Source organism: Pelophylax lessonae (genome assembly GCF_965119305.1).
Source record: "Pelophylax lessonae genome assembly, chromosome: 6".
In the NCBI taxonomy this organism is placed as follows: Eukaryota; Metazoa; Chordata; class Amphibia; order Anura; family Ranidae; genus Pelophylax; species Pelophylax lessonae.
This window is the reverse complement of record NC_138773.1, coordinates 89,321,275-89,347,785: the sequence shown is the minus strand read 5'-3', so window position 1 is coordinate 89,347,785 and position 26,511 is coordinate 89,321,275. Positions and strand designations below refer to the sequence as shown.

General features: G+C 44.1%; 1 protein-coding gene across 1 annotated transcript in view; it reads right to left on the bottom strand.

The window, feature by feature from the left end:
- MICALL2 (MICAL like 2) overlaps positions 1–26,511 on the bottom strand; it is a 160,798-nt gene that overhangs the window by 13,284 nt on the left and 121,003 nt on the right. Inside the window, exons 11-14 of the mRNA XM_082261698.1 lie at positions 26,009–26,197; positions 17,367–17,419; positions 12,856–13,057; positions 6,417–6,507 (exon numbers count right to left, since the gene is read on the bottom strand). Of these exons, the coding sequence (XP_082117824.1) occupies positions 6,417–6,507; positions 12,856–13,057; positions 17,367–17,419; positions 26,009–26,197 (535 nt within the window). The remainder of the gene's footprint in view (positions 1–6,416; positions 6,508–12,855; positions 13,058–17,366; positions 17,420–26,008; positions 26,198–26,511) is intronic.

Genomic DNA, 26,511 nt, shown 5'->3' with positions numbered 1-26,511 from the left:
ACACAGATTAGTCCTAACTCGTTATGTGTTTAAAAGACACCTGTCCATAGGATCCCTTTCTTCCATTCAAGCCCACCATCATGGGCAAGACCAAAGAGCTGTCAAAGGACTTCAGGGACAAGATTGTAGACCTGCACAAGGCTGGAATGGGCTACAAGACCAACAGCAAGAAGCTTGTTGGGAAGGAGACAACTGTTGAAACAATTACCGTATTTATCGGTGTATAACAACACGCGCCGGCGTATAACATGCACCTAAATTTTAGGGCAGAAATTTCAGGAAAAAAGCTGAAATTTAAAATAAACAGCTTTGAACTCGGAACATTTTTTTTAAATTAAATGTAGTCTTACCAGTGCCCACAAATGCAGCCTCATCAGCGCAGTGTCCTTAAATGCAGCCTCGTCACTGCAGTACCCATACATGCAGCCTTGCCAGTGCCCATACATGCAGCCTCGCCAGTGCCCATACATGCAGCCTCGCCAGCGCCAGTGCCCATAATTGCAGCCTCGCCAGCACCAGTCCCTATAATTGCAGCTTCACCAGCGCCAGTGCCCATACATGCAGCCTTCGCAGGTGCCCATAATTGCAGCCTCGCCAGTGCCCATAATTGCAGCCTCGCCATCGCCAGTGCCCATACATGCAGCCTTTGCCAGTGCCCATACATGCAGCCTTTGCCAGTGCCCATACATGCAGCCTTTGCCAGTGCCCATACATGCAGCCTCGCCAGCGCCCATAATTGCAGCCTCGCCGGCGCCACTATACACATCGCTTTAAAAATGTCCAGAAAGCAGCACCGAGAGGTAGAAGGGGGCGGGCGGCGCCGAGAGGTAGAAGGGGGCGGGCGGCGCCGAGGAGAAGGAAGGATGCGCTCTCATCGGAAGTCCCGGCGCCTATGATTGAAGTCGGCATAGGAGGCGGGACTTCCGATGACAGCGCGTCCTTCCTTCTCCTCGGCGCCGCCCGCCCCCTTCTACCTCTCTGTGCTTTTTTAGGAGGAAAAAGTGCGTGTTATACGCCGATAAATACGGTATTTGAAAATGGAAGAAATACAAAATAACCATCAATCGCCCTTGGTCTGGAGCTCCATGCAAGATTTCGCCTCATGGGGTAATGGGCCATACACACTATAAGATTTTCTGAAGACTTTTTCCTTTAGATTTACCAAAACCAGATAATATGAGGTCAAACCTAAACACTTTCAATTTGTATACAATCTGGCAGGCCCTTGCACTACATAGAAAAGGTAAATCTGAAGGAAAAAGTCTTCAGAAAATCTTATAGTGTGTATGGCCCTTTAGGATGATCATAAGAAAAGTGAAGGATCAGCCCAGAACTATATGGGAGAAGCCTGTGAATGATCTCAAGGCAGTTGGGACCACAGTCACCAAACAAACCACTGGTAACACAATACGCCGCCATGAATTGAAATCCTGCAGCCCCCACAAGGTCCCCCTCCTCAAGAAGGCACATGTACAGGCCTGTCTGAAGTTTGCCAATGAACATCTTGAGAGAAGGATTGAGAGAAAGTGCTGTGGTCAGATGAGACCAAAATTGAGCTCTTTGGCATTAACTCGACTCGCCGTGTTTGGAGGAAGAAAAATGCTGACTGTGACCTTAAGAACACCATCCCTACAGGCAAACAGGGAGGTGGAAACATCATGCTTTGGGGCTATGCCGCTGCTAAAAATACAGGCCGACTTTGCCGCATTGAGGGGCCAGCGGACAGGGACATCTTTTGTTAAGACTCACAATTATGCAGTACGGGAAATCTCGTGTTCCGTGTGCATTTCCCGCTCTGCACTTAAATGGTACTGCCCTTGCAATCTGCAGTGGGTGATAGTGCATCCTTAATGACACCCCAGTTTGCCTGCACTGGATCATATCAGTTCGCATGATACAAAATAACCATGCGATCTAGCTGCAGTGTGGTTCCGAAATTGGTGCATGCATGAATTTGGTGCAATGCAGTGCAATTTGGGCCCATTCAAAATGTATGGGCTCAAATCGCATCGCACTGAATAGCATGTGAATTGAACAGAAATGCAGTGCGGTTCCTGCGCAATTCACATGCAGTTCATAAAGTGAATTGAGGCTTAATGTATCTTTCATGCACCACAGAGCACATGTGAAATTTGGTATCTCCACCATTTCTTCAAAAAGCCCAACTAAGAGCAATGCCACGATGTTAAAGCCTGCTCTATGAGCCAGTGATACTGGCATTACCAGTGGGCAAATCCTGCTCTTCCTGTGTTGCATATAGAAGTGAAACAGGCAGAATAGCCCAGTATGTGATTGGTTGGCTCTCTCTAATGTCGGCCACACACATTTTGGATCTCGGCTGGTTCAGCAGGAACCGGCCAAAGTTCAAACCGTTAATGGGCAGGCTGAATGTACCAAGTTTTTACATTGATAAACTTAGGTACAACCAGCCTGCAGGATTCTCTTGCGATTATCGCTAGCAGCTTGTATAACCACTAAGAACAATCACTGTCCTCTCCCAGCAGGGGTGGCTTCCACCACCGGTAGAAGACAATGGCCCGGCCAGAGGGATTCCCGCATCAACATAGTCTGTATTGTTGGGGGAATCAAGCTAATTTGCTCCAAGTATGGCTGGCCTAAATCCTAGTGAACACAGGCCATTCGTCCGGCTTCTGTCAGACGAGCATGCTGGAAAACCAGCGGCTGACCAGCTCCCAGTGTCCCCATTTCAGAACACAATAGAACAGCAGGGGAAATCGCTGTACTAACATCGGATTGATAGTACAGCAGCTCTGACTAGAGCGGTCAAGTTTTTTTTCATTCAACTGGTTTTGCTGGGTTGATCAAAAAAGAACTAGTGGTGTGTACTAGGCTTAAGGCTCCATTCACATTTGTGGATTGATGTAACTTTGCTGCAACACGTTTCTGTTTGTAACTATAATGCATCATCATTCATTCTGAATGGCACCCAACACCTAGCCAGCACATTGCACAAAACACATGAGAACCATTTGTGCGTTGCATTAAGAAGAACTGTGCAGTACCAGTAAATCCTTAAATGCAGTGTGCTGACAACTTTTTAAAAAATGCACCCCCAACAGTCTGAGTCTGCCCTAAAGCTCCTATTTCGGTAGAGGCTGAGAAGCTTAATCACCCACTGTGTTTATGGTATCTGTCGTCCCGTGTGGTTTTCAAGTCACATGACCTATGAAAAACACACCATAGCATAGTAAATTCACTGTAAAGTCGCTGTAAAAATGCGCCAAAGTCGCGTGCATTTTCAATGCCATTATAAGCACCTTTTTCTTTTATAGTCAATATGCGAACAGCATTTTTGGCCGATATGTTTCGGCTGCCGACATTTCAGTGCATCTCTACTCCAAGCCACATTGGGGCCAGTTAAGCATATCACACCTGTCACCACTTGGAACAGGTGGCCCTGGGTGCGGTTTACTTGTGATCCAGTACAGTTTGCAAACCATGCCGGAGCATAGTCCTCACCATAGAGAGCTGTGTAGTGAAACGGATCGCTGGCCTGGTTAGAAGTGGAGTGTGCCTGGGAACACTTTATTACAAACCAATGTGAGTTCACCTTTAGATTTAAGCACAGATAATTATCTAAAACTGGCGTTTCCAGGAAATGCAATAAACCAGTTCATTAAGCCTAGCAGGGTCTGCTCATAACAGGCTCATAACGGATATATTACTTTTGGACTAACCCTATATATATATATATATATATATATATATATATATATATATATATATATATATATATATATATATATATATATATTAGTACCATAAAGACATTGTTTTCTAAGAGTTAATAGATAGGTCTATTACGGGATTGAGAGGTTAGAAAAGTCCTCTGCACTTGAGCTATTTTTTCTGGACTAGGGGGTGGCCTGGCAGGCTGAACAGTGATATATTGGTCCCTTTTGTAGCCTATTAACTACTAGGTTGGCGGAACAACAGGCTAGTGTTAATGTACGGATACCCTAGAGTCCTTGGTTTAATACTTTTTCTTTATTGAACTTTGGGAAGGTTATGAATGTTCCTTTTTTCGCTTTCTACATCTCGACTGTACAGCAAAACCTCTGTATCAAGATATATGTAATAGATTGTGACTCCTTTGTATTACTTTTGGAATATGACTAATAAAAATATTGGAAAGAAAAGCTCCTCTGTTAACCACACACCAAACAATTGGATGTCATAATTTGCAAAGTGTCTAACATGATGCCAAAGGACCTCCTGTTGTCTTAAAGCTGAACTCCATATTGGGTAAGCACAAGAGGTTTGTTTTCTTACTTGAATCTTGCTGTGCTTTGTGTATTTTTTCCAGATCTGTGCAGTAATCCAGTGTGAGACCTCTGTGCAGGAGTTTCCTATAATAAAGACTGGTCACTGCTGGTCTCTCTGTTTGTGCAGGGTGACTGGTCTTATCTCCGCCCCCTCCTGTAGTTTCTGCAGGCATCCTGTATTGGGTAAGGCCTGCTGGGTCCCTTCCGCAATTCTGCTCTCTGCACAAGCTTTGTGCAGCAGGGCGGTGGTGTCACTGCTCCTTTTACAAGGTAATATGTGGGTTGCAAAGGCATTTGTATTTATTTCCTTGTAGTTATGAGGAACGTATTTACATTAAAGTTTTCCAGCCAGTTTCCTGTTCAGCTTTAAAGCACAGCTCCAGCTTCCCCCCAATCCTTTCCCCTTTCTGCACCCCTACCTGCATTTAACATTTCAATTTAAAGCATACATATCTGAAATTCAAATGACTTCCATGTAGTCTTATCATAGTCAAGTTTTAAAGTGATTGTAAAGTTTTGTGTTTTTTTTTTTTTTTTTTTAAATAAAACACATGTTCTACTTACCTCCTCTGTGCAGTGGTTTTGCACAGAGCAGCCTGGATCCTCCTCTTCTTGGGTCCCTCTTTGCTGCTCCTGGCCCCTCCCTCCCTCTTTGCTGCTCCTGGCCCCTCCCTCCTGTCAAGTTCTCCCACAGCAAGCAGCTTGCTATGGGGGCACCAGAGCCGAGCTGCAGCTCAGTGTGTCCGTTCAGACACAGAGTTGCTGTTCAGCCCAGTCCCTCTCTCTCCTGATTGGCTAACGAACCTTGATTGACAACAGCGGGGAGCCAATGGCTGTGTCTCAGCCAATCAGGAGGAACAGTCCTGGACAGCCAAGGGACTCGTGGACATCACTATATAGAGATGGGACTCAGGTGCTGAGGTGGCTGCTACACACAGAAGGCTTTTTATCCTAATGCATATAATGCATTAAAGCGGAATTCCGGGCACAAAAACATTTTTTCAATTAACATACCCCCGGGACAGTCAGGGCTAGTACATTCCACAAGGGCTAGCCTCTGATCTGTCCCGGTTTGCACTTACCTGCAAGAAGAAATACTCACTTATAAAATTTCTTCTACAGCGTTGTCATCTCTGTTGTGGGCAGCTGAAGCCGGCGCAATCCTCTTCTGCGTCCTTTTCCGTGTCTTCTTCTCCCAGAATACGCCTGCACCGGCCCCTTTCGTCACTTCCGGTGTGGCGCCGCATTCCTACACAGCTTCTGGGCATGCCCAGAAGCTGTTTAGCAGGGAATGTGGCGTCGCACCGGAAGTGACGAGCGGGGCCGATGCCGTCGCATTGATTCCTTGGAGCGATGATGTTCAGCTCCCAGGAATCATTGCAAACCGGAAGTGACGGCGCGGGCCGCGGCCACAGAGGGAGGAAGTGGAAAATAGGTGAGTCTTTCTACAATTACAAGGTAAGTAAAAGAAAAAAATAATCCTAACTATCCAATTCCTTTTCAGGTGAAGAAGAGCAAGCGGATGGCCACAAAATTGATTAGGTCGATTTTGTGCCCGGAACTCCGCTTTAACATAAAAAACCTTCTGTCTTTACAACTCCTTTAATGCTGTTAGAAATGTTGCCCCAGTGTAGCAGCATTTTGATGCATGAGAGGTGTTCAATGCAGCTGTACACTGTAAGCCCAGGCCGCAGGATGACCCTGGGGCTAGGGGGTGTGTCCATGACAGCCTGGGCTCCCCAGATTAGGTTGGAAAACTCAGAGCGTCATTCAACCCAAAAAAAAGGCAATGTCTGCTAAACAAGCAGGATGAGAAAAGGAATACCTAAGAATAGTAAAGTTTTTATTCCACACAGCAGAGGCAAGTGAATACTGAAAGAAACTGGAAATGGGCTTTAATGGTCAGAAAGCCTTGCTGCTACTATTGATCCAATGGGATAGCTTCCAGAAAAACAATCAATAAAAAAGAGTTTATTGTTTACATCATTTTACTTAATTTTCTTTGCTGACACGAGCAGTAGTTATATCTATTTTCAACAGCTGTGCATACAATTTAAATATCATAAGCTTTTAACTCGCCAGACTCCCAAGAAAGCAATACTGAACTGGAGAACAGAGATTGATACTTACATGTAATTAAGCTCAGACTCCTGTCTCAGAAGAAGTTGTTTTTCATGGATGAGCTTAAACCAGTCAACCATAAGAGAATCCTCCGATTCATCTGATTGAAACAAGAAAGATTAATTAGATCACTTAACAAGTGTTTAACCAAATGGCTTCCAAATTTGATCTAGACCAGACTTTTTAATACAGAGGAACCCTCGGAAAAAAAAAAAAAAAAAATTCCAGTCTCAGGGAACCCCTTCCAATGATTTCAATATCTACAACTTCACAGGACATTATTGTGATGGTCACTGGGAACAATGCTTCTTATATTGGTGGTCATTGAGGACATTTCGCCCTTGCAGAAATTAAAAACGCTCATTGCTAATTGGTCTTAGTCGTTACTTATCTGAGAGGTAGAAGCTCATTGGTCAAGGAACCCCTAGCAACCTTTTGGAGGAATTCCAAGGTTCCACAGAACCCTGGCTGAGAAAGCTGATCTAGCCTTAAAGCAAAAATAAACTCATTAATTTAACAATTTCAAAAAACAGTTACATTCCTGGCATATGCTGGGAATGCAATGGTCACATTGGTTGTGCTCCCAACCAAATGGTCAAACCATCAAATGGCTTGTGTCCTAACTGATCACATGTGCAGCATCGTGGCAGTTGAAGATCAAACAGAGGCCAGGATGGCAGCTTCCTTGGCTGAAAATGATAGAGGAGGGTTTAGTTCCACTTTAACTGTAACTGACCTGCATCAAGCATGCATCCACTAAAGTCTGAAAAAATCTACACTATTGCCCTGCATACCTGTTCTAGGTTGGTGACTCCACAGGTAGTAAGGGTATGATCAGAACAACAGTTTCAGAGTTAGCTGGAGTGGAGTTGGAACCTTTAAAATCAAGCCAGCAATGGCGGCTCCTATATTCCTATCCTCAGATACCATCTTTAAACAATTTGCAGATGTTGCCAGTACATAATTCAAATTTCATGCTATCATTTATCCCAAGGAAAGCCTCAATGTTTATGCTTTTTGGAAAGTGCTTGGTACACAATTGGATCCCAACCTATCGGGATTGTGGACAATTGGAGACCAGTCTCCCCCTATTTTCTAAGAGCGTGGACAGCTGCTAAACTCTAAGGCTAAGTTCACATGTAGGTGTTTTGGGGTGTTTTTCAGTTCTAAGGATCAGCTCAAAAAACGCCCAACAAGACAAATCATATTCATTTCAATGGCCCCTGTTCACATCTGAGCATTCCGACGCCTTGAGCAAAACGCCCGACGCTCCAAAAAGTACATGAGGTTCTTTTTGGGCAGATTAAGTTTTTGCCCCAAAGACTTAATGCAAATGCTGGAAAGGCGATAGAGCGTTTTACAGGCGTTTTACCTGTAAAACGCTTGTAAAAACGCCTATCAAAACGCCTGGAAAACGCCTATAAAATAGCAACGCCTAGATGTGAACGTAGCCTCAAGGACTAGAAACTACTGGCAGTCAATTGCATATCTTTAAAATGTCTCCTTTAGCTGAAACAAACGATTTGGGGTGACAAGTAATGTTCCAATGTTGCAGATAACAATAACAAAGTCCCCCGTGTTTTTTTTCTGCTTACTATTTCAGTGTTGTTTTAAGTTTATATGACTTGGCATAAATGCATTAAAACTATTATGGCAGTATTGTTATTAACCCTGCACAAGGTTATTGGGAAAATCCACCTACACTAATAATATATTGGGAGTCAGGATATGCACTCTCCTACAATTTGCCAGTACTACTTCACAGTAAGTTTAACAATCTGCCCTCAAACTTCCAATAAAGTCTATTGATTAGAGACACATTCATGGCCAGGCGCTCGGCCTCTCAGCTTCAATCTCCAACCAGCTAACACTGCAAAATATCAAATTGGTTGAAATGCTAACGGTCCTACAAAGGTATCAGAACTTTTTTAAACCTAACTCAACTCAACTCCTTCAGTGAAATCTCAACAGGGTATGATTTGCCATCTCACCATGAAACTATCTTCAGACAACTGATGTCATACATTAAGCGATGTTCAACAATCCCTTCCAACATTCATCGATCAAGCCATTGAACATTCAGCATATTCCGTATCAAATTTATATACACCTCTACATTTCCATATTTTAAAGTCTCAAAGAAACTCTGTTCTAAAAGGATATCTTAAGACCCGCCACCTTTTTAATTAACGAAACTTGGAGGGAAACACAATTCAAACTTATACACAAAGCTTTGATTCCCTTCTTATTCAACAAATACGATCCATTGGTTGCTTTGTGATCATGGTGTAAATCTTTTCATCCTTTTCTTCATCACTTTTGGGAATGCCCAGTGATATCAACATTCGGGGAACAAATTCTCAAGTATATCTTTGGTATCACTTCAATACAAATAGTTAAACATCTGCAGTTGTAACTTTTTGGACACAATGACATCCTTGAATATTCTAACCCTATTCATAAACCTACAATTTCCATATGGACACGGTTAGGTCTGCTAACAGCTCAGAAGGTCATCCTAAAATCCTGGGCAGTCTATACTCCACTCTACTCACATTCAATGGTGAAAAAAGATCTAAAAAGTGCATTCATATATTGAAAATTAGATAAAACTAACCACTCGTTCAACACAACAAGCTGCTTTTTCAAAAGATGGCAATATTTTATGGAAAGATCTTTGTCCAATTCTGAGATAACACAAATTATGACAATGTTTAGGTATTCCGAATGGTACAGCAAAGCTTTTCTTACTAACTCATTGGGCAGATTAGAACCGGAATAACACAAATCTATCACACCCTTAATTCTCAACAAACTTTCTTGGAAACTACTCCAATGGTTCACATAACTTTTGGAATGAAAAGATTTTCCCACTTTTGGAATGAAAAGATTTTCCCAAATATGTGCAACAATATTGTCCTCAAAATATAACAAACAATACCTCATAATGACAACGTGCCAGAAGTTTGTTTGAAATCTTTGCAAAATTTTTTAAATATAGAAAAAGGAAAAAAAATCCCTTGTACAGAAGTATTCACAGCCTTTGCACAATACTTTGTTGAAGTACCTTTGGCACCAATTATAGTCTCCAGTCTTGGCACACCTATTTTTGGGCAGTTTCTCCCATTCTTCTTTGCAGGACCTCTGAAGCTCCATCTGGTTGGATGGGGAGCGTCGGTGCACAGCCATTTTCAGATCTCTACAGAGATGTTCAATCGGGTTCAGGTCTGGGCCACTCAAGGACATTCACAGAGCTGTTCCGTAGCCACTCCTTTGTTATATTGGCTGTGTGCTTAGGGTCCTTTTGACAGATGAACCTTCACCTCAGTCTAAGGTCCAGAGAGCTCTGGAGCAGGTTTTCATTAAGGATGTCCCTGTACATTGCTGCATTCATCTTTCCCTCAATCTGTTTCTCATGGTCTGAAAGTTCTTCAGGTGCCTTTTGGTAAACTCCAGACAGGCTGTCATGGGCCTTTTACTAAGGAGTGGCTTCCGTCTGGCTACTCTACCATACAGGCCTGAGTGGTAAAGTGCTGCAGAGATGGTTGGTCTTCTGGAAGGTTCTCCTCTCTCCACAGAGGAACACTTGAACTCTGTCAGAATGACCATTGGGTTCTTGGTAAACTCCCTGAATTAGGCCCTTCTCCCTGGTCGCTCAGTCTGGCCGGGCAGCTCGCTCTAGAAGAGCCCTGGTGGTTCCAAACTTTTTCATTTACAGGTGATGGAGGCCACTGTGCTCATTGGGACCTTCAATGCGGCAAAAACATTTCTATACCCTTCCCCAAATCTGTGCCTCTATAAATCCCTGTTTCAAAGGTCTACAGACATTTCCCTTGACTTCGTGGCTTGGTTTTTGCTCTGGCATGCACTGGTAATTGTGGGACCTTATATAGACAGGTGTGTGCCTTTCCAAATGATGTCCAATCAATTGAATTTACCACAGGTGGACTCCAATCAAGTTGTAGAAACATCTCAAGGTTGATCAATGGAAACAGGATGCAACTGAGCTCAATTTTGAGTGTCATGGCAAAGGCTGTGAATACTTATGTACATTACATTTTTTCTTTTTTTATTTTTAGTAAATTTGCAAAGATTTCAAACAAACTTTTTTCATGTTGTCATGGGGAATTGTTTGTAGAATTTTGCAGAAAATAATGAATTTAATCCACTTTGGGATAAGGTTGTAACATAACAAAATGTGGAAAAAGTGAAGAGCTGTGAATACTTTCTGGATGTACTATATGTTAAGAGTATGACTCAATATTAATACGAATATTATATTTACCTTTATACAAAGTATAGGTTTTGTTTGATATACTTTTGTCTTCAGATTTACCTTTTCTATGTAGTGCAAGGGCCTGCCGGATTGCATACAAATTGAAAGTGTTTAGGTTTGACCTCATATTATATGGTTTTGGTAAGTCTACAGACAAAAGTCTTCAGATAATCTGCACGTGTGTACGGGGCATAAATCTTATCCAGAAAATAATAAAAATGTTGAAAAAAAAAAAAAACGTGGTAGTTTATGTACTTTCTATGAACTGGTAACATTATGGTGTAAACAAGAATAATACTTTTAACACCCCTGCAAAATAAAATGCAGAAATGCTAAAAACTCAGTTCAGCAGGAACTACCATAGACATACAATGTATATTTTATTTTGCAACCTGCAACCCTAACAGCAGTTCATGCTTAAACCTACTTTTACCCCTGAACTTAATCTGAAATCTTCTTTAACTCTGTCCAAATATTAAAATTTATAAAGACCTGCTGCCAACGTAAGCTGTCCATAGATGGATCGAAATTCAGCCAGTTCAGAAGGGACAGAACAAATTTCAAACAATCTATGGCGGTTCCCATTCAACAGGAGTCAATCTAACGATGGACGCCTCTTGAACGAGGTTATCGATAAGTTTTCGTTCAATCAACCCTGAAACCAATCGGCTGCAGCACCGATCAGTGTTTCCTCCGCTGTCAGAATACAATGGCCCAACAGGGAGGATTCCCCCATTCAGCTCGCTTGTGTAGATGGGGAAATCAGTTCTGTTTTAAAAAAAAAAAAAAAGTAATCTATGGCCAGCTTTACACATTATAAGAGTGTGCTGCCAGGTTTAACTTAACTTACAGAGAATGAAGATAATTTTAAGCAAGTAGGAACTAGGGCAAGGGTGATATATCGGGGGCCGATATGCACTTTCCTCGATATATCGGTATCGGCCTAGGAACTGGCCGATATAGCAAGTATTTTTGTGACGTCGTTCTGCCTTCTTAGGCCGCCTCCCTTACCTTGGACAGTCTCTTCTGGAGTCGGGACTAGTCTTGTGGGAGTGCATCACAGCCATACACCCACCCACAGCAGCCCGGTGCCAGCCAGCCAACCACATCCACAGGCCCTGTACCAGCCAGCCACAGGCACTGTACCAGCGAGCCAGCCAGCCAGTCACCCACAGGCCCTGTAACAGCCAGCCACAGGCACTGTACCAGCCAGCCACCAATCCATCACAGGGTGCCAGCCAGCCACCCACCACTGGGTGCCAGACAGCCAGCCACCCACAACAGGGTGCCAGACAGCCAGCCACCCACAACAGGATGCCAGACAGCCAGCCACCCACAGACAGGAAGCCAGACAGCCAGCCACCCACAGACAGGGTGCCAGACAGACAGCCACCCACAGACAGGGTGCCAGACAGACAGCCACCCACAGACAAGGTGCCAGACAGCCAGCCACCCACAGGCCCTGTACCAGCCAGCCATCCACAGGCCCTGTACCAGCCAGCCACCCACCTACCACAGGCTGCCAGCCAGTCAGCCACCCACCACAGGGTGCCAGAGACCCAGCCACCCACCACAGGGTGCCAGACAGCCAGCCACCCACCACAGGGTGCCAGACAGCCAGCCACCCACCACAGGGTGCCAGACAGCCAGCCACCCACCACAAGGTGCCAGCAGGCCAGCCACCCACCACAAGGTGCCAGCAAGCCACCCACCACAGGGTGCCAGCAAGCCAGCCGCTAAGCATTAAACAAAAATTAACATGTTCAGTACCAGATTTGCGTCAAAAATTGTCTTTATTTTTCAAAACTTTAAATGTACAAAATATAGGGCCATATCGGCCAATACCCATGCGCTGCGACCAAAATATCGGTGTCGGCCCTGAAAAAAACATATTGGTCTATCCCTAGTAGGAACAAAGTTTGTACCAGAGGTAGTATTACTCCGACCTGACACACTGTCTGACCACAAATGTATAACCGCCATCTATTTTTTTAAACAAGCAGAAACCATGCCCCGATCTTCAAGGATAACTGGTCAGAATGCAGCATCAAATGCGATCATACAGTAAATCCATGTTTTACCTTATTTTCCTAAAGCTTTTGCTAAGCAAATATTACCTCCATGCATGGATCGGTGGTGGTCAGTTTCAATTAGAGAATCTCAATGTCTTACCTCCATCACAGCTACGCAGCTGCTTCTCCATCTCTACTCCTCGCTGCTCCAAGAAGTCCAGCTCCTGCTCGATGATGTACAGCTGTCGCTGGATCTCCTCTTCTGGAATGTACTCTGGACGGAGCTGTAAGAGGACCCAAGAGTTATTTACCCAACAATAATTCCATAAATACTGCTCAGTGCTTTTTACCGTTAAGGAACCCTTAAAATGTCTTAGGAAACTCCTGCTAAAACAAATTGATTGGAGGACAGTAGGAAAAATACCCTTTACCTTCGAGGCCAAGGGAAAGCATATCCCCCTTACAGTGGTGGTCAGAAGGTCACCCTTACAGACTGCTGTGCTGAAGCCAGCTTTGCCAAGTGGCGTTGGCCCCAGTACTATGCAGGCACCATTAAATAGGAGGTCAATAAGCCACAGCTCAAGGAACCCATAGCAACTTCTGAGGGAACCCCAAGGGTTCCACAGAACACTGCTTGAGAATGGCTGATTTACAGCAACACGGACCTGAACCAAGCTCCTGAAACCTTGACCTTATTAACTGCAATCTCTGAAAGAACTGCCTGTGTGTCCATAACCATAGTATAGAAAACCAGCCAGCTTTCTTATTTTTCGTACACTTGCCTTTATGTTAAAGGCTAATTCCACCTTTCACAACGTTTCAAGTTACTCCCATTTTTAAAGGTGTAACATGGTGCCATTCCCCCATCCCCAAACGGCCCTACATTTACCGAACTCGCAGGGTGCTTCTTACCACAAGCTTCTGTATAAATTTGAATTTGGCAAGCTTCACTTGCACAGAAATATCATCTATTCACAGAGATCTGTGAAAAGAGAGACTACAAGTTCCCCATTGCAGCAGAGGGACTTGTAGTTCTCAATGGAGCACAAGCATGGTGACATCACACTTAACTACCAAAAAACGTTCTATTGTGTTCACATCTACTGAATATACCAGCAGATACTTGGATAATGACTAATAATGAAATTTATATATATTGCAAAATAGAGGCTTGTTTACATTTGTAGTTAGGTGGCAGTAAAAACGTGTGGTTAAGCCTCAATTTTGCCACCCCCAAACTGCTGCCGCCCCTTAAGCTGTAAATGATCCCCCTGTCGCCCACCGAACATGGCCCATTTACTTGAATAGGGCCAAACAGTGGGATTTTAGAGATTAAAACACCTGCTAAATGGCTTCTGTTGAGAGCAATCCACCACAAATTGCTCTTCAGAGGGCACCACAAGTATACACAAGCCCTAAGACCCGTTCACACTGGGGCGACGCTACTTGGGGCGACCTCACAGGTCGCGGTGCGCAGCTCTCACCGCGACCTCGGAGCGGCCGGCACGGACTTCATATCATTGAAGTCAATGCAGGTCGCTCCAGGTCGCCCCAAAGAAGCTCCGGACCCTTTTTCTAAGTCGGAGCGACTTGTGTCGCTCCTATTAGAATGGGTCCACAGCTTCTCTATGGCAGGTGACCTACGGCGACCTGTCAGGCGACCAGGTCGCCTGACAGGTCGCCCCAGTGTGAACGGGGTCTAAAGGAATCATAACTAATGCTTGAATTTCAAGGAGATTTTTGTCAAAGGAGCTGGTCTGATAATTTGCAGCCAAACAGCACTATCATCCAATCAGATGCAAGCACTGTTCAGGTACACAAAAGCCAGCAGCTGATATTACTCTTATCTACACTGCTTAACATGCATTTACTAATCAATGGAATTCACTTGTTCAGAGTGTGTATGGCCAGCTTTAAAACTGAGAATGTTACTTAATTTCCTAATTAGTGCTATATGGGCCCTGACTTCTGTGGACTCCGACAGGTAATAATCACTTTGTTAAAGTTTCAAAGACACCAATGTTTCTGCAAGCTGGCAAGGCTGTCCAAGTTAAAGCAACTAGAGCCAAAACGTTCAGTTTTAGTTTATGAAAGAGCAGGGAAGGGTTAAACCCTCTACCAGGTGTTTATTGCTCTGTGTGACCCCCACTTTGAAGATTTTTCCTAAATTCCTGTGTGGTCACCGACACAGGAAGTGAGAAGAATCTTTCAAGCAGGAATACAGAATGCAATTATAGCACTTGTGGGAAGGACTAGAGCTTTTAAAAGAAAATTGCTGTTTGTATCACTTTTGGGGTTACTCCGCTCATTTCCTGTGGGGTCAATGAGACAGAAAGTTAGGGTAAATCCACTCAGGGGAGACAAAGACAGCAATAAAAATGTGAAGTTATAGCCTTTCCCAACCATACCCAAAACCTGAAGGAAAAAAGGCCAGAAGAAATGTGCAGGGTGCTATAGCGGACTTTTTATTCTGCAAAAGCTAATTGTATGGCTGTCAGGCGCCCTTCTGGATTCACTGACCCAAAACAAGTATGCAGACTTTCCTGATTTACATACTTGTTCCAGGTCACTGGCTCCTAAAGTACTGAAGTGAGAGTGTCAGCATATTGGCAGACGCCCAGTATTTTCAGGACAAAAATAGCAACTTAAAAAATGTTCTAACTTTTAGAGTTATCTGTACATAGCCATTTGTGAATGAGGTACAATGCGTATAGGTGCATTGGTTAATTCACATGGATCACCAAGACAAGCTATCGTCGTATAAAAGCCCACAAAATGCCAGTATCCGGTGTATATAATTTGGATTACAGCTGGCCATTTACGTAGAGAAATGTAGCAGATTTTTCTATCCCAGATTTATCCCCTGCCAGCTGTCAGATTACCTTAAAGTGGTTTTAAACCTCAGACATGAAATTTGAACAAAGCATATCCCTCTATAGTGTGTACTTGTCTCAATTCAGAGCACTAAGTATCATTTGTGTCTACGTCCCCGTCCCTTTGCTATCAGCATGAATCACTTCTGACACGTTTTCCTGACACCAAGAGAAAAATGGTGACAGGGGAGCGAGCTCCAGCAGATGGATAGCCTCAGCTCAGGGTCCAATCACCTCTCAGAGCTCTCCTTCACTGATCTATCAGCTCCCTGCCCCCTGCTTCTCAGAGTTGAGAGATCCTGTGTAAATTCTATACTTTGGTTGGATGTTAGGAACAGATGGATGTTAGGAACAGATGGATGTGAATAAACAGGTACAACTTATGTAGGAGGATTGGTTTCATCTCTTTGTATCACCTGAGGCCAGTCACTTCACTGGGTATATGTAAGGGTTTACAGCGCCTGCATCTGGTTGGATGCAGGTGTGGTTCATCCCACAACTTTCCAACAGGCCCTTTTTACAAAAGTTGATTGACTATTGAGGTTTGCCTAAAGCAGCCCATAGATGACTTGATTTTCTTTCACCACAAGTAGAAGAAAAGAAAAGTAAAATATTGCTTGATTCCCCTATCAGCACAGTCAGTGCTGATGGGGGAATGCCACCCTTGTGTTCCGGGGGGGGCATCAGCCCTCCCTGCCAGCAGAACGCAATGATTACTGCTTAGTGGCTATAGCTGCCAGCAGTATTCAAATGTAAAAATATGGCAGGCTGCCTATACCCGTGTCGATCGATTCATAAACTTTGGTACAATCAGCCTGCCCATACAAGGATCCAATCTTGGCCAATCCCTGCTGAAGTGGCCAAATTTTGATCCATGTATGGCTGGCTTAATGGAGCCAGCAGAAACCAACACTGCTCGAATTTCAGTTCAGCTTGTAGGCATTGGCTGAAATTTGAGCAATGTGTGGCCAGCTTTATGGATTTAGTTTTTTTAAGCAAAGGCATGGCCTAACTATGTGACTCTGAATAAGAAAAAAGTGCCAGGAGGAGGAGAAAACCGGTGACAAGTCATGTGACAGAGCTCTGCTCCTATCACAGAGTGTTCACAGCAGCGTTATGCAGAGAACATACAGCAGGCAGGGGCCGAGTGGCAACTTTCAGCCCAGGGGGCAAGCACAAACCAGAGGCCCATGGCAGCGACTCGGCCTCCCTTCCACTCTCCCTCTTCCTGTCCTCCTCCTAACCCCCATTCCAGGCTGAAGCTCCACTCCGGGTACTCTCTCTACTCACCGGCTGAATCCCAGTTGCCAGGGGGCAGTTGGGGGGAGCTGGGACAACTTGGTTGGGGCTGGCCAGGGAGGAGAGTCTCCATTGGGGCAGTAAACTGGCCTCTACTCAGACACAGTTTACACCATCCATGCTGGATGCTGGGGGGGGTGGAGGGGGTGCTTGCGCTCTGTCCTGGTCTTTAACCCACACTCAGTAGGTCAGCTGCAGGGGCTTTTTACTTCTCTTCACCAGGAATCCTTTAGGCATGCCTGTAGCAAAAGCGGTGCAGTCTTTTTACAGGGCATCAGAGTGGCCCAGGGGGCAATTGCCGCCCTGTCCCCTGGCCCAGCCCTCCCCTAACAGCAGGATATCGGAGCCTCCACATTGCATTCTTCATTTTATTAATAAAGAGTACAATGCAGGCACGGTGTGCAATGTTCTAAACCGAGGCGGGCCGATCTTTGTTATAAACGTGGAAACACCAGCAAGAGTCCCAATGTTATATAAAGCTGTTTTCCAATAGACTAACCTTGCTTGGTGATATCATGTTGTTGTCCATTGAACCTGGAGTGGATAGTTTCACTGCAAAAGAAAAATACAACACGCATCATTGAGATTTACTGAAATACAGGCAATCGTGAATTCGAAGAGTGACACGTTTCAGAGATCATTTTGGCATGGTATGGTCATTGTTTGGTTCCTTTATTTGCCTATATGAATCAAATCACCCTTAGTCCTGCCTGAATGTTTACGTATAATCTACACTCTAAGGCCACTTATGCGACCTAAAAAGGCGCATGATTTTACCCAGATCTTGCCGTAATTTTACCGCGATTTTGACTGAACTTGAAGCAATGCCTAGGTCTTGGGACCTCAAAAGGCATTAAAATCATCACAAATTAGTGCAGGAACTACTTTGAAGTTGTTGGAACTTGAAGTTGTACAGATACGAACAGTACTCATTGGAAACCATGAAGTACAACTTGTCATGCGACTTTGTAGTCCCAAATGGCAGGAAAAGTCGCACAAGTGTGAAAGGGGCCTAAAGGCAACTAAGCTTCTTTTTTATAGTTGTGTAGATATACTACTTAAGAGTCTGGCCTCTCCCCCAGCCTATCACTAGTCGGCAAATAAAAAGCTGCAGACTGATGAGGTCGTCTTTCTGCTCTCTCCTGCCATCAGTATTCCTTGTTAGCACATGACCACTGCAACACAAAATGAATGGCTCCTTGTGCTGCTTCTCCCTCTACCAGTCTGAGCTTTGTTAGACTACAAGAGGCCAATACATTCAAATCCAGCTCCTTGCACTGCTTGCATTACAAGAAAATATATAATAATGAATACAGCCCGCATTAATTTGTGTTTTTTTTTTTTTTTTATAGGTCTCAAATTCAGCTTTATATACATAAATAAACTATAAACACTTGACAAAGAATCTGTAACATGTGGTATAAATGTGGGAAAGTGTAAAACTAGTGAAAAATGTCATATAATAAGCATACATTCAAAGAAGCATATGTTCATGAAATGTAACTTAAAAATTTCACATCACTTCCTTTCTCCATAAATTGCTTAATTGCTTTGATAAGATTCAGATTTCAGTTTACTTCTACTTTTGGCTTGAAAGGAAAAAAATTGTGCATTGTTGCATTGCAGAGAGCAGCAGTTCTCGCTATAGCCATCAGCCAAAATATTGTGTGTGTATATATATATATATATATATATATATATATATATATATATATATATATATACACATATACACACACACACCTGTATAATTTATAATATATATATATATATATATATATATATATATATATATATATATATATATATATATATACATATACATACACACACACATATACACAGTATTTTCAATAAGTATATACATACAGATCTTGCTTGCACACATCAGACACAATAGAAAAGCACAGTACCAAAAAGAAGAGTTGTTGGGACGTATAGAGAAGCACAATGGTCAGATATAACATTGGTGGGATTACAACTCCCTTTGGAGCTCTATAGTTAATACTGACATCTATGTGCCAAAAATGCAAATGCTATCCAGCGGACGATTTTCAGCTTGAAGCTGCCAGAATATGACCCCCCCCAACCACATCCCCAGAGTACTTGTCACACAGCACTATAAAAGATCTTGCACACAGTGGGCAAAGTGTTCAACATTTACATCCTGCATCACTGCCCAATTTGCCCTTCGGGCTCCTTTACACATTTGCAGCTGGCTCACCGCACATTCGTGAGTTTTTGCCGTCTGCCTTCAGCTGCACACGCAGCCATATGGGGGTATAGACATGCCCCAGCCACTTGGCTTTGCATCGCAGTGCAGCAAAAATTAACCCCGCTATCGTGTTTGGTGGGCAATATCGCCCACCGGAGACAACTTAATGAAGTGAGTGAATGTGGTCGTGGCGCAATGGTACAGGCTTTTAGGGGTTAAAACAGGTGGGGACTAATACCTCCTCACTCTCTGTCAAATGCCTTCTAAAAGGTGATCTGTGGATAGCTTTTTAGAGGGTAACACTAGTGTAAATGAGCCCTAAAACCGCATAACAATGAGGCAGTCTGGATTCAGGGTTAGAACCTTGATGCCAATACCTAGAGCACGGATTCATAACCTGGGGTCCATGAAACCCTTATGTGGTCCATGGATGGGTTTCGGGGGGTTTGTGAGGGTCAGATAAAAAACCCCTAGCAACCTCTGGATTCAAAACCCTGGTTAAGAAAGGCTTCTCTAGATGTCATATCATTCTCTATCATAATAAATGACATAGCACTTAAGGTCAGTAGGAGCAGGAATAGTGCCCCTATCATTGGTGTCAGTGGGAGAAAATAGTGTCCCAGCATTGGTATCAGTGGGAAGAATAGTGCCCCATCAATGGTATCATTGGGAGAAATAGTGCCCCATCAATAGTATCAGTGGGAGGAATAGTGCCCCATCATTGGTATCGGTGGGAGGAATAGTGCCCCATCATTGGTATCCTTGGGAGAAATAGTGCCCCATCAATAGTATCAGTGGGAGGAATAGTGTCCCATCAATAGTATCAGTGTGAGGAATAGTGTCCCATAATTGGTATCAGTGGGAAGAATAGTGTCCCATCATTGGTATCAGTGGAAGGAATAGTGTCCCATCATTGGTATCAGTGGGATGAATAGTGTCCCATCATTGGTATCAGTGGGATGAATAGTGTCCCATCATTGGTATCAGTGGGAGGAATAGTGTCCCATCATTGGTATCAGTGGGAGGAATAGTGTCCCAGCATTGGTATCAGTGGGAGGAATAGTGTCCCATCATTGGTATCAGTGGGAGGAAGTGTCCCATCATTGGTATCAGTGGGAGGAATAGTGTCCCAGCATTGGTATCAGTGGGAGGAATAGTGTCCCAGCATTGGTATCAGTGGGAGGAATAGTGTCCCAACATTGGTATCAGTGGGAGGAATAGTGTCCCATCATTGGTATCAGTGGGAGGAATATTGACCCATCATTGGTATCAGTGGGAGAAATAGTGTCCCATCATTGGTATCAGTGGGAGGAATAGTGTCCCATCATTGGTATCAGTGGGAGGAATAATGCCCCTGCATTGGTATCAGTGGGAGGAATAGTGTCCCATCATTGGTATCAGTGGGAGGAATAGTGTCCCATCATTGGTATCAGTGGGAGGAATAGTGCCCCATCATTGGTATCAGTGGGAGGAATAGTGTCCCATCATTGGTATCAGTGGGAGGAATAGTGCCCCAACATTGGTGTCAGTGGGAGGAATAATGTCCCTGCATTGGTATCAGTGGGAGGAATAATGTCCCTGCATTGGTATCAGTGGGAGGAATAGTGCCCCAACATTGGTATCAGTGGGAGGAATAGTGTCCTATCATTGGTATCAGTGGGAGGAATAGTGTCCCATCATTGGTATCATTGGGAGGAATAGTGTCCTATCATTGGTATCAGTGGGAGGAATAGTGTCCCATCATTGGTATCAGTGGGGGGAATAGTGTCCCAGCATTGGTATCAGTGGGAAGAATAGTGCCCCATCATTGGTATCATTGGGAGGAATAGTGTCCTATCATTGGTATCAGTGGGAGGAATAGTGTCCCATCATTGGTATCAGTGGGGGGAATAGTGTCCCATCATTGGTATCAGTGGGAGGAATAGTGTCCCATCATTGGTATCAGTGGGAGGAAAAGTGTCCCATCATTGGTATCAGTGGGAGGAATAGTGTCCCATCATTGGTATCAGTGGGAGGAATAGTGTCCCATCATTGGTATCAGTGGGGGGAATAATGTCCCATCATTGGTATCAGTGGGAGGAATAGTGTCCCATCATTGGTATCAGTGGGAGGAATAGTGTCCCAGCATTGGTATCAGTGGGAGGAATAGTGTCCCATCATTGGTATCAGTGGGAGGAAGTGTCCCATCATTGGTATCAGTGGGAGGAATAGTGTCCCAGCATTGGTATCAGTGGGAGGAATAGTGTCCCAGCATTGGTATCAGTGGGAGGAATAGTGTCCCATCATTGGTATCAGTGGGAGGAATAATGCCCCTGCATTGGTATCAGTGGGAGGAATAGTGTCCCATCATTGGTATCAGTGGGAGGAATAGTGTCCCATCATTGGTATCAGTGGGAGGAATAGTGCCCCATCATTGGTATCAGTGGGAGGAATAGTGTCCCATCATTGGTATCAGTGGGAGGAATAGTGCCCCAACATTGGTGTCAGTGGGAGGAATAATGTCCCTGCATTGGTATCAGTGGGAGGAATAATGTCCCTGCATTGGTATCAGTGGGAGGAATAGTGCCCCAACATTGGTATCAGTGGGAGGAATAGTGTCCTATCATTGGTATCAGTGGGAGGAATAGTGTCCCATCATTGGTATCATTGGGAGGAATAGTGTCCTATCATTGGTATCAGTGGGAGGAATAGTGTCCCATCATTGGTATCAGTGGGGGGAATAGTGTCCCAGCATTGGTATCAGTGGGAAGAATAGTGCCCCATCATTGGTATCATTGGGAGGAATAGTGTCCTATCATTGGTATCAGTGGGAGGAATAGTGTCCCATCATTGGTATCAGTGGGGGGAATAGTGTCCCATCATTGGTATCAGTGGGAGGAATAGTGTCCCATCATTGGTATCAGTGGGAGGAAAAGTGTCCCATCATTGGTATCAGTGGGAGGAAAAGTGTCCCATCATTGGTATCAGTGGGAGGAATAGTGTCCCATCATTGGTATCAGTGGGAGGAATAGTGTCCCATCATTGGTATCAGTGGGGGGAATAATGTCCCATCATTGGTATCAGTGGGAGGAATAGTGTCCCATCATTGGTATCAGTGGGAGGAATAGTGTCCCAGCATTGGTATCAGTGGGAGGAATAGTGTCCCATCATTGGTATCAGTGGGAGGAAGTGTCCCATCATTGGTATCAGTGGGAGGAATAGTGTCCCAGCATTGGTATCAGTGGGAGGAATAGTGTCCCAGCATTGGTATCAGTGGGAGGAATAGTGTCCCAACATTGGTATCAGTGGGAGGAATAGTGTCCCATCATTGGTATCAGTGGGAGGAATATTGACCCATCATTGGTATCAGTGGGAGAAATAGTGTCCCATCATTGGTATCAGTGGGAGGAATAGTGTCCCATCATTGGTATCAGTGGGAGGAATAGTGTCCCATAATTGGTGTCAGTGGGAGGAATAATGCCCCTGCATTGGTATCAGTGGGAGGAATAGTGTCCCATCATTGGTATCAGTGGGAGGAATAGTGTCCCATCATTGGTATCAGTGGGAGGAATAATGTCCCTGCATTGGTATCAGTGGGAGGAATAATGTCCCTGCATTGGTATCAGTGGGAAGAATAGTGCCCCAACATTGGTATCAGTGGGAGGAATAGTGTCCTATCATTGGTATCAGTGGGAGGAATAGTGTCCCATCATTGGTATCATTGGGAGGAATAGTGTCCTATCATTGGTATCAGTGGGAGGAATAGTGTCCCATCATTGGTATCAGTGGGGGGAATAGTGTCCCAGCATTGGTATCAGTGGGAAGAATAGTGCCCCATCATTGGTATCATTGGGAGGAATAGTGTCCTATCATTGGTATCAGTGGGGGGAATAGTGTCCCATCATTGGTATCAGTGGGAGGAATAGTGTCCCATCATTGGTATCAGTGGGAGGAAAAGTGTCCCATCATTGGTATCAGTGGGAGGAATAGTGTCCCATCATTGGTATCAGTGGGAGGAATAGTGTCCCATCATTGGTATCAGTGGGGGGAATAATGTCCCATCATTGGTATAAGTGGGAGGAATAGTGCTCCATCATTGGTATCAGTGGGGGGGAATAGTGTCCCATCATTGGTATCAGTGGGGGGAATAGTGTCCCATCATTGGTATAAGTGGGAGGAATAGTGCTCCATCATTGGTATCAGTGGGGGGAATAGTGTCCCATCATTGGTATCAGTGGGAAGAATAGTGTTCCATCATTGGTATCAGTGGGGAAAACTGTGTTCCATCAATGACGTCAGTGGGGGAATAGTGCCCCATCGTTGGTATCAGTGTGAGGAACAGCGCCCCATTCTTGGTGTCAGTGGGAGGAACAGTACTTCGTATACATTTGGAGACCACTGCTTTAAATCCATATTGGTGTACACTACAAATAAAGTATGTAAATCTCAAATACAAAATGCATGTCAGCTTTTTGGGCAGTCTTCTGCATCAATCATTATACTGTTGTGCAGGCTGTTGTAGTGATGGGATTGCTGCCTCTGACTTTGGTGTTCAAAGTAATGATCCCAGAGACAGCAAGGCAACTAGCATTTCAGAAAGATGTCCACAGTGGAAGGCTCCATTTATATTCATTGTGGATTTCCTTTAAGAAAACCGTCTTTTACAGGAAGTCAGGGAGACAATAAAATTGGCTCTAAATTTAGCTCTAGGGAGGAAATTCAGAGGAACACACCTGAACAAATGACTTTCTACTGCTGTGTCATTAGCGTGAATCAGAGAGGAGCGGCAGACGTTGTGTAACTTGTCCAACTGCTGAGATCATGTGCTGCACTGACACAATGTTTAGATCTCACACATTCCTCTCTCCTTCTACATGAGAGATATAAATAACACGTGTAATGAAGTTTAATTATCACTGCTGGGAACTCCAGCAACGTTTTATTAAAGGAAAACAGAACTGGAGTGTTTGGTTAGGGAGGTCACTTGTGCTGAAACTGCCCTCGGGGCAAGATGTCTGCAGAGCACTGCATACCAATGTAAGGTCTATTCTGCTGACAATACAAGTTTATGTCAATGGAGAGGAGATGGTGGAAACACCAACTTATCAGAAGGAAACAATACCTATCTGGACATGGCTTTTAAAGCTGGCTATACATTGTTCACGTTTTGTCTAGATCCTGATCTGCTCACAGATCCCCTGTTGATCTGAGCAGAGAGAGCAGATGACAGGTCCATGTCTGCTCAGTTTATGCAGAGCGGACGCAGACAGAGCCCATTCTGCTCTATGGGCAGGCAGGTGTAAACAGACTCTGTTTACACCTGACTGCTCTCCGGTCCACCTACACAGAGTAGAATGGATGCCCTTACATTTGTTTTTAGCAGACCGGATTGGATTGGAGGTAGGCAGGTGTAATCAGGAGCACAATCAGGAGCACAGGAGGACCTGATTAGAACAGTTGTGTGAAAGGGGCCATTTTTCTTCATATTAATCTCAAATTTATAAGTGTAAAAGAAGGCAGCCACCGTTTCCAGCCAAAAGAGGCCCGTCGTTGTCTCCCTTTTTGTGTCATCTTAGAGGCTGGGGAAGAAGGATTTAAAGCATAAATTTACTTTGCCCAGAGATAAGCTTTAAACGCAAGCCTGTTGGCATTGGTTCAACTAGCTTTAGATGGAAATGTTCAGGCTCAATCCACCCAAATTTAATATTTTAGCACCAAGGCCCCTTTAAAACTTGTAGGACCTGAAAGGTGCGTGCCTTTGACGTGGCTTAAAGCAATGCTGTGTAATCTTGAAGTCTATGGACCTCAAGTCACATCAAAGTCATACCAAAGTAGTGCAGAGACTACTTTAAAGTTGCACAGATATGAATGGTACTTACTAGAAATAATGGGGTATGACTTTTCATGCAAATTTGCAGTCCCAAGTCGCAGAAGTGTGAAAGGGACCTGAATAAGATCTCTGAGTGGACTCATTCCCCAGCTTCCTATACCTCCTGGTGATTCCAGCCACAAGATCTCTCCAGCTGGAATCACAGTTCCATCTACTTGCCTTACATTATTCAGCCCCTGTTGGATTTTTTAAATACTTTATTACATAGAATGTTGCAGGAGCATATACACTCCACTAGCACAGCAAGACTGGTAAGACAAATTCTAGTAAAACTGTGGCAGGGTGGCAAGGAACCAGGTGCTCTGGTGGCAAAATACTGCATGTAGAGTGCTCCACATAGACACAAATGAATGCAGCTCTGTATTCATGACTACAGCAATAATTGTATTTCCTAAAATGCAAGCAGTATAAGTATCTGGATTGTACTTGCTATCATCCTCTTGCAATCCCCTGTATAGCAGAGCTCTGATGGGAGAGTGAGAAGCAGAACAGTCAGTAAAGCCCTGTACACACACACACAGATTGTTGGCCAACCGATCGGCCGTCTTTTGTCCAGTGTTGTTTGTTGGTTGAAATTTGCTCTAGACTTGCACTGGACTTTTGTTGGCCAACAAAAACCAACTTCAGAAGTGATGTCATGTGATGGTTGACTTTCCGTGTGTTTTTTCTTCTCGGAGCATGCCCAGTCTTGCTCATCTGATTTTTGTCTGCCGAAATATGTACTGACTGAGGAACAATCGGCTGTTCTGTTGTTGGCCAACAAAAATTTTATAGCCTGCACACCAGATTTTTTTCGGCCGAAAAGTCGCAGTTGGTTGTCGGAAGCATCATACTAACAAGCCGAAAATCGTCCGATCGGACGTTGGCCGACAATTTACAGCCAACAATCTGTGTGTGTAAGGCGGTGCAAGGTAGGCTGCTACAGCTGTGCCTCCCCTTTAGATAACCCAGGTTGCTGTGGAATTCCCTGGTCATTTACCACATGCTTATTTGTAAATCATCACCAGACAGATGAGCGTGCCCATGCAGAAAGCAAAATATATCAATTAGCACTTACCAGAGTGGTCATCGTTATATTTGTCTGTATTATTGGAGGTTTCATTATTTGATGCCCAATGGGTCCGCCACCTGGGTACCTGTTCTTCATTGGTCATAATGCTGTCTTGCCACTTTTGCTCAGGTTTGGGCCAGTCATTAATCAAGTCTATTTTTGCCGGTAAAAGTTTTTTTCTTGGTGGTGCAGATTCTGAAAGAGGTAATGGCAAAAAAGATTAGGTTTCCGGCATAGACATCCTAGCACAGTACAGCAAGGCCTGACACACATGATGCATGTCCACCCATGCTAGACAGCCTGCTATGACTTTTTTTTTTTTAAGTTATCATTTGTATACAGTGTAGCGTAATGATGATCTATGCTTTACCTACAAGATAATCTCTGTTCACCATAGAGGTGAATGTGGACTGGAATGCATGTACATCAAGATATAACAGTTATATAGACATGTAAAAAAACCTCCATATACAGAGCCCTATACCCACAGTTGATCCAAAGCAATGCAA